This window comes from Drosophila serrata, unplaced genomic scaffold, assembly GCF_035046125.1.
Source record: "Drosophila serrata isolate PLE 108 unplaced genomic scaffold, ASM3504612v1 contig_272, whole genome shotgun sequence".
Classification (NCBI taxonomy): Eukaryota; Metazoa; Arthropoda; class Insecta; order Diptera; family Drosophilidae; genus Drosophila; species Drosophila serrata.
Window position 1 is genome coordinate 7,817,695 of NW_028257170.1, and position 9,037 is coordinate 7,826,731.

The 9,037-nt window shown below is 45.8% G+C and overlaps 2 protein-coding genes and 1 long non-coding RNA gene across 3 annotated transcripts; 2 read left to right on the top strand and 1 right to left on the bottom strand.

The window, feature by feature from the left end:
* Positions 1-2,126: 2,126 nt before the first annotated feature.
* LOC110190626 (uncharacterized) lies at positions 2,127-3,436 on the top strand. The gene is made up of 3 exons (XM_020961220.2): positions 2,127-2,438; positions 2,493-3,014; positions 3,073-3,436. Exons 1-3 carry the CDS (start codon positions 2,241-2,243, stop codon positions 3,298-3,300), a joined length of 948 nt encoding a protein of 315 aa, XP_020816879.2. The 5' UTR covers positions 2,127-2,240; the 3' UTR covers positions 3,301-3,436.
* A 1,292-nt stretch (positions 3,437-4,728) lies between these two features.
* Doc3 (Dorsocross3) lies at positions 4,729-7,109 on the bottom strand. Its single transcript, XM_020961252.2, has 5 exons — positions 6,882-7,109; positions 6,638-6,812; positions 6,233-6,500; positions 5,627-5,764; positions 4,729-5,544 (listed from the first exon to the last, which is right to left on the bottom strand). Exons 1-5 carry the CDS (start codon positions 6,970-6,972, stop codon positions 4,987-4,989), a joined length of 1,230 nt encoding a protein of 409 aa, XP_020816911.2. The 5' UTR covers positions 6,973-7,109; the 3' UTR covers positions 4,729-4,986.
* Positions 6,801-7,320, top strand: LOC147643528 (uncharacterized). Its single transcript, XR_015271834.1, has 2 exons — positions 6,801-6,959; positions 7,035-7,320. It is a non-coding gene; the product is annotated as an uncharacterized LOC147643528 (long non-coding RNA).
* Positions 7,321-9,037: the final 1,717 nt, after the last annotated feature.

The window sequence follows — 9,037 nt, forward strand, 5'->3', positions numbered from 1 at the left end:
ATTCAAAAATTAAAAGTAATAGGGATGAATTGCAATCCATAAATTAATATTTGAAAAACACAAATATCGAATACAAAATAATCAAGTAACCCAATCTATAGTTGATTTTATCAGTGCACCAAATCGATTTGAAATAGTTGCCGTTTGTTTTGGATGTCTCTGGGTGCCTCTGGGGATCGGTTCCGATCCGGAGGCCTGCGGTTTTATAGGGGATTGAGACTTGCTATCCCATACACCATACACCATACCATGTCGGGGCTAGAACGGGTGACAGATGTCGGCCGTGTGTGTGTGTGCGAGTGCGTGTGTTGACAGCGCAAGGTTGTGAGTGCAATGAATGCCTCCTTAAATGGCCATACTCCTCGGATCCTCCTCCATAGAGTTAGTACCCGATCCCTCTTCCATCCGCGGCAGATGTCGCAGGTCTCTCCGGATAATTAATGCACTATGGCTGTTGCTTTTTACGCTGCCACATTTGTTGCCGCTGCAAGTTGCCTCTTTTTTGTGTGTTGTTATTTTATGAAATTAGATACACTTTGTCGAGCAGCATTTCTGTTGTGTAAACACGAATTTTGGGGAACAAAAAAAAAATAAATAAAAGGGGAAAATTGCTTCCTAAACGAAAGTTAATTAGTTATTAGAAGTGGGGGGAATGGGTAGTGGTGCAACTGACGGCGTTAATGAGTGGGAAAAGCATTTTAGGCAGCGCACGCGTGGCTGCCACTTTGAGGCTTGATTTGGGAGGGGATCGGAATTGTATTACTGAAAATAAATAAGATAGCATAGTAAATATATCTTAAAATATAAAGACATTATAGATATAACCAATTCTAAACATTTTCCTGAGGATAGTTCATTTAAGGGATTTAAGAAACTGAAGATTACAAATCCCATCCCATCCTTTGCTTCATCTGAGCCCATTTCCGAGCTTCGGCTCTGTTCAGGCTGCGCCCGGCGTTAGCCAAACAAGATGGCAACAATGGCCCGGTACTTGAGTTTTTATTGTTGGCCAATGCAAATATATTGGTCGCGAGGAGAATGCAACAAAGCGTGGCAAAGAAAGGTTTCCATGTCGCCGGGGCCAAGCCATAAAAGCGGATGCACCGACCCAGAATCGACCTGCGCCGGCCATTCCGGCCATTCCTGCCCTGCCCTGCCCAGCTCAAGTGTTTGCGGCTAAGCTGGGGTTTTAAACTAGAGCAGAACACAAACCCACCACCAGAACTGAGGCGGCCAACAAAAGGCCGTAAAAGCAGTTTATGCAAATGGGCTCACATGAGGGCTAGGGCTAGTCCGTGGTGGCCATGTGAGGACGGCTCGTCGTCCCTTTTGGGCTGGCACAATTAACAAAGCGTGTAATTTCTCAAACCTATCGCGTGAACAATGGCACAAACAATTAGAGGATAATGAAAATCACCCACATAAGCAGGTCCACTACAGTGCTACAATGGTATCATGGGAAGGTGCACCCCTGCATGCATGTATGATGATCATATAGGCAAATCTAGGGATCAGTTTGGAAAATACTCGAAAGGGGAACAATTAAAACCGGAGCACAATGGCCGTCGTCAAGTACGCATCCTTTGCAGAGGGCCTTCTGGCATTGTCTATGCTTTGTTTACAAGTCTATTGAGTGCAAAATGCACCACTATTGTCTCTGGCCAACTATTTGCATACTTGTGTTGTGTGTCTCCGAGAGCAAACCACAAAATCAAATGCGAAATTAATGCGCGCCATTTAATAACGGAGCTTTGCCAGAGCTGCCAATCTAATCGCAAGGCACGCACTAATAAATGATTACACTAGTTTATAGCATGAAAACATTATATTAAATTATAAATTCATTTTCAACCCTAAACGTAAAATTGTTAATATTTAAAGCTATTAAAATAGCTCTAAAATCAATTTCTGTTACCTGTAATAATATATTTTTAGTGTTACCTCAGTGCATTGTCATTACGAAATATGCAAATACAACACCGGTATAGCATTTTATTTAAATGAATAATTTTAAAATTATATATTAATTTTGGCATTAGTGATAACTTTAAAAATACAAATATTATTTTTAGTTTTACACCAAACGCCGGGGAAGTGGAAACACATTAGAACACCGCTTAGAAAAAAAAAATAATTTCGATCAAGTTGTCATCCCTGTACATTTGTCGCTTAGACTTTTGCGCCATTAATATTAAATAATTTTCAGCTGATCGCGAAACAAAATTGCAAACTTGATCAAAATGAGCATTTCTCCTGACGGTGGTGCTTCTAATAACGAGGATAGTGACTCCTTTCATTCGTTCAACGACAGTGAGTTCTCATTCCACGAGAAAGGCCTAAGCGCTTCCTGGAAGTCTTCGCTTTCCAGCGATTGCGACAGTGCCACGGGCTTCGAGTCGGAGCATGAGACTTCGGGATCATTGGAGAATGAGTATTCGGTAAGTGGATGTAGATCTTTAGTTATACGCATTACGAACATAATTCCGACACAGATCGAGCCACAGCCGCAGGCCCCCAAAGAGTCGCCCCCAAAGGCCTTGTTCGCCATCCCGGACCCGAAATCTAATGATCAAAAGAGCGAGTGTTCCAGCGATTCGTCCGCTTGCGATGGTGTGTCCACCCACAACGGCACTCAGCAGCAGATGGGGCGCTTCAAGACGTTTAAGAAGTTTGTGGTCTCACCACTAAATTCCACCAAGGAGCCGTTGCCCATTTGCCCTAGGAATGTGCCGGAACTCACTTCGAAACAGGTGCCCAACGAAGAGCTCTTCGACTTGGACTTGCCGGAACAGCATCTCAAGGATTATTTGACCTCTGATTCGAAGACGGAGGTCAAGCTTAAGCATGCCTTTACCGAGATCTGGGTTGGTTCGCAACAAAAGTCCGATCAGCAGAATCGTTCGCCTTTACGTGAGTTTTCGGTGGCCCTGGATGCCTATTTTAAACAAGATTTGACCGAAATGAATTCTAAAAAGCACGAAGCTAATGTCCAGCCTATGATGAAACCAGCTAAAGTAAGTCTCTCACTTGTATGGAGATATCTCTTTAAGTCAGTCTTTGTCCTTCTTTCAGACCATTACGGCTCCTGTCACAAGTGTGAAGCCCGCTGAGGAGTATGTGTCGCCCTTCAAGAACATGCCAGTTTTTCCAGCAGCACCAAAGGATACTTCATTGTTGGACGGAGCTAAGAAGCCGATAATAGTGCCTGGTGGCTATGATTTGACTCGCCTGGTGGAGTATAAGAATCCCAACCACTGGGCACGTCGCCAACACGTACGCACAGGCGACAGTATTTACTAGAACATTTATCATTTTCGGACTACCTAATTCCACCTGTTGCCACTATAAGGATTATCACTACCAGCGACGGAAGATGTATGAACTCTGTAAGCTGGACTTGCAATAAAGGACTCCTAGCATTTAAAGAGAGCGCCAACCATATGTATGTAAGTATTTGGGGCTGTCAAACTTCGGGAAAGACATAATATCGCCAGCGACGTCGCTGGAGGCTCCAAATGATTTCATTGTGCTGCCGATAAAATTGTCGCCAGCGAAATATGTTGCCCGTGACTTTGATTTCGGCCGCCGCAACATTAATTTCCAAGGAAATTACACATGCCCGCCAGGGGGAACCTGGAGCTTATCTCAGCTGGCAGATCTTGCCGAGTGAGCTTGGGTCGCCGAGCTCATTTGCCGCTGACATGCGAACGTTTGCTCTGGCTCTGGCTGAGGCTGAGGCTCCTCCAAGTAGGGACTCTCTTTCTCTCGCGACGGATGCTGCTGGCCCCCCAAATGAGAATTCAATAAATTTTCAAGCGAACGGCAACGGCAGCGGCAACAACACAATGGACCAAACGTTGTCGTTAGTCTTTTGGCGACGTTTAACATGAATATGCAGTGTGGCTAATGTGGAGCCCATAAACACTTCCAGCGGCAACATGAATGGGCCGAAAAACAGGTTGCAGCTACGTGTGTGGGTACTCCGGGATTGGGGTTCGATTGGGCTCCATCCTCTTGGGGCTCTTAACAATTGTTTCTTAACGCGAACTGAAGCGAAATGCCACCGTCGAAGTTGGCCAATCATCTAGCCGGGCTCTCTTTGGGGGCAAACACTTGCGACTGGCTGGAGCGCAGCATCAAAGGAGCGCCGCCTCGTTTCCGCCTGGAATGGAGAGCGAAGATGTGTGATGGGACAGCCGGACAATTGCATGTAAATGGCCACAGTTTCGCTAACAACTACAATGTGAAAACATCAATTACACGTGGATGGGGGCTTGGGGAACTTGGAACTTGGAACCTGGCTGGCCAGGATCGTGGCGCTCAATCAGCGCATTTAACTTGGCGCCGGCGCCAGCGTTTAAGATGCGGCTCGCTCTGATCTGCTGATAAGCTCATGTCCATGTTGTTGCCTGCCGGTTGCCGGGTGGGTTATGCTGTTCTCAGGATGGGGGAAGGTTGGGAGATTGGGGATTCTGTGCGGCGGCACTGGACACGGGAACTGGTTTTCATATGCCTCGCATGCGCAGAGATATGAAATCGAAACCGAAGACCGACTCCAAGTCCGAATTATGTATTCGGCGACGACGACAGGCAGGCAAATGGAAGCATGCAAGGCACAAATTGCTGGAACAGGATTCAATGGGCAGGCAGTCAGCCAGTGTGGGAAGCAGCACAGATACGGGGAATCTCTCTGTCTGGGACCATTCCAAAGCAAATTCCACGAGTGAATACATTTGAACATATACATAGTTTATTTATGCCGCACATTTATGAAATGCCAAAGACAATAAATCCATTACGAAATCATGCGAACAATTAAAATTGCATAATAAATACGATAAATACTGATGGCAGAGAAATACCTGGAAATCCTAATTAACTGCAAAATATCACAATTCAGCTTAGACACTACACTATGGCAACTAAACGCTAATTAAATGTACAAGGCAGCGATGCCGATCTCCAAATGGGAGCACATCGCTCGCGCTAAATGGACACGCTGGTTCCCAATATGTCCGAGATGCTGAAGCTGCTCCGTTTGGGCTTGGCAGGCGGCACTGCAGCATCGCTGGGAGCAGCGGTTGTGCTCACCACATCCACAAAGGTGTCGGCATCGGCAGCGGACTCGCCGCTCGTAGAGCCCGCCGATGATGAGGAGACCGAGGAGGCTGGCGATGGCGGTGTGTAGGCCCAACTTGGATAGCCGGCAATGTGCCTGGCATACTCAAAGGCGGACTGATGCTGCTGCTGCTGCGACGGTGGTGGTGGTGGTAGTGGTGGCGCTGGCACATAGAAATTGGCCTCCAGGGTATCCAGCAGATACCGATGCTGCACAAGACTCGGATTCTGCAGATGATGCTGTGGCGGCAGTTCCTCCACCAGACGCAACCGCTTGGCTAATGGTGACTCTGAAGGCTCATCCTCTGGCTGGCTAGCTGGGGGAGGGGAATCACTGATCTTCCGCTTGCATCGCGACTGACCCGACTCACGGAATCCCTTGGCAAAGGGATTGTTGTCGATCTTCAGCTTGGTTATGCGGTCATTCTGCAGAAGCAAAAGGCAAGGGATTAGCTAGTTTTATCACAGAGCTTTTTATGGATGGCGAAGATGTGGAATTGGTACACACCTGATAAGCCGTAACGGCGATAAACTCCGTCTCCGGGAACACAAAGGCCTGCTGAGGGGCCCAGGGGATCTGGCCCAAGTCTGAGGTGCGTATGACATGCAGACGGGGCTGATACTTGTGCATGCTGGCTAAGACGATCTGCAAAGGAAGAGGAGAATATAAGCGAAAAGTTAAAGGTTTCCTTGTGCTGAATAATATGTACATTATTTCTATATATATTTCCAATTCTTGTAGCTTGTAACTGCAGAATCTCATGTCTCATATATCACTTGTATGAATAATATATAAAATATTACTCCCAACACAAGAGAAAGATGTTCTCTGTGCATTTATCTTTTTGGGTAAAGACTCACATATCACTTATATAAATAATATGTAGCCTTGTTCCACTGCTAACATTTTAACCCAGAAAAACAGAGATGTTATCAGGGTAATTTATCTTTTTTTGGGTAAAACAAAAGTAGAGTTACTCCTGCCAAAAATCGGAAGAATTCTCCCAAAAATAACTATAGATTTCAATGCAAGTTTTTTAAGCATGTTTTTAGTGGTTTTAATATCTTCCCCAAACTATTTTAAAACAAATATTTTAAAGATATAAATACTTACATGACCATTATTATCCAAAGTGTTATTCGTCAGCTTCACTTTGCTGAAGAGCAGAGCCTGGGACTGCCAGTGCTTGCCTGTCGCTGGACTCTCCGGATGCAGATACATTCGCTGTGGACTCTGCGGCTCGGCTCCACCGGCCGGAACCCATTGTGAGCCGGAGAACTTGTAGCGGCAGTCACCAATGGGCACCATCTCGAGGAGCACGCAATAGCTGGCTTCCTCCTCCAAACCGCTGAGAGAGACACGCATCGAGGGGAACATGCGTCTAAAGGGGGGAAAGAGCAGAGATCACAGAGGATGGATGGCTGTTAGTGACACGTTTCGACTGTAAGACTGATAATAACCCCCAGAAGGCGGAGGCGACTTATCAACGGGAGATAAGTCAAACAGATAGGTACCAACCTGCCACTCTTGGTGATGATCATCTCGGTGCCTATGCTATGGAATTGTCGCCACAGTTCGTTGTTCTCCAGCTTGGCCTCGACATCGCCTGGCAGCGAGGGCTGTGGCGGCGGCGGTGGCGGTGGTGGAGCCACAAAGTGTCCGGCAAAGTTGGGCAGTAAACCACAAAGGGGATCTTCAAGAAACAAAAAGAAGAAACAATTAGCCGACGGCAAAACGGAAATGGAGTCTGCTCCACACTTACCCGGCAAACGTTGCATAATCTGCTGGCGGTATATTTCATGGGCGATCTGCTGCTGCAAACGCAGATCGGCAATGTTGGGTAAGGTTAACATTCTGGTCACTTCTTCACTAGCTTCTTACTAGATCTTAATTTATTTTCTTTGTTATTTTTTAGACTATCCGTGGGAAATCGATCGATTTGCAACGACTACGACGACGAACTGATCGCTTCGCAGTTCAAGTTGAGACTGTCTCTCTGTGGCTCGGAGCGGACACTACCTCGATTCAGCCCGAATCCGGTCGGATGGGTTGCCCTCCCGCACGCACCGATCCTCAGGTAGTTGCTCGACCTGTTCTCCCGCTCAAGTGGCAGTCAGTGGCTTCTCTCTCGATCGCACTCTGCTGCTCTGTGGGTAGCTCTATAGCTCTCGCTCTTCCCTTGCCATTGGTCGCTTATCAGCGAGCGGTTCGTTGTCTCGCTCTTGCCTACTTCTTCATGGGAAACGCCATTTTCCGATGACTCTCTTAGGAGCGGGGGACTCTGAGATTCAGTGACCTCCTCCCTCTTGAGCTAAGGGGGCACGGCACCCATCTTGCTGCCGCTGATAGCGCTTAATGGGAATGGGAATGGGAAAGGGTTGGGGTTTCTTCTCCGGTAGAATTCTGGGGAGACTCTGTTTGAAGTCGCCTAATCGCTGGTAATATTTATGGAATAGGAAAACGTTTTGGATATGGGCCAACTAATAATGTTCACTGAGATTGAGAGCCTCCTAAAAATGTAGAAGCTAAGATACATTTTATTACTTTGAATGGAATCATAAATAGTCACAGAAAAGATCGAGAGCTTCTATCAAAGCTTGAGGAGTGCTCTGGAGTATTAGTAATAATATTAGTATTAGAGATTAGAAATAATGTTTGCCTATTATTAGTTGTATTTGTAAGAACTTAGGCGCTAGTCTTGAACTTTTTAATCATTGCGAACTCAAGGGCTTTGTTAATTGAAAAATAGCATATTAAAAAAGAATCATATAATTTATGGTATACTTTTCCTCAATGCTCTTGGGGTTTTAAAGCTGATAAAATAAATGTATTATAAATAACAATAACTTTTTAGAATACAACTGAATTCTGAAAAACCTTGAAAATTATCATGTCGAATCTGTTGCAAAGTTTAATAAAAATCTTAGTGATAGATCAATCCGATTTTTGATTTGTTTTCTATATCAAGCCCTTAGATCAAGACAGAAATCGTATTATAAAAAAATATACATAATGTTTTGATGTTTTTTCTGCAGATTTTTGAACAACCCCTTGAATATTTATTCCCACAATTTAAAACCTAAAATCAATAACCTAGTTCTTAGGTATTACAACAACCTTTTCTTAATCATTAATATTTGAAAGAGAGTCAGTCCACTTGAGTGTCAAACCTTTGATATCCGCTCAATATATAGTACATTCAGCCATATCTCCCTGCCATGATCAGCCTCCATCTGTTCGGTAGCTTATCCAGCAATCGGCCGGCATCTTGTACATGATGTTGTCGAGGCCAGCATCGAAATCTCGCGGCTACCGTTTGAAGCGGAGGAGAGAGGGATCTCCAGAAAGAGATCCGCCTCGGCGATAAGTCGGCGGGGCTAATCAAAACCTTTAAACGGTACTCGTACTCGAATGGGCCACAACAAATTGCACCATCAAAAAAACTGAACTGGCGCCAAGCGACTGTCGCCTGCGGGCCACTTGAGCGGCGAAGAGAGGCTCAAGATGCAGTGGCTGTGGCGGAGGAGGAGTGGCAATGGAGTGGGATGGGAAGGGCTAGGCAGGATTCGTCTAACGGATCACAGTCACTTGTTGCCACTTGTCCTGTCTTTTTGGTTTCTTGGGCGACATCACACAGGCGAGTCATAAAAATGATCACACTTTGTCCCCGAGACGCATCCTCATCTGAGAGATCTGAGAGGAACAAAAGCGGCATTGGCGGCGGCAGGAGATGCCGATGTGGGTTTTATGACCTGGCCGTGGCGGTGCGACGACCGCCGACTGTTCGTGTGTCGCTGCAGTTTTTGAAATTCGGAAATTATTGTTATGATTATTGCCTGTTTTTGTGGGTCCTCGGCTGCTCTACAATTTGTTTGCTATTGTCTCGACATTTACAGCTTCTTGGCGACAAAAGCGGGC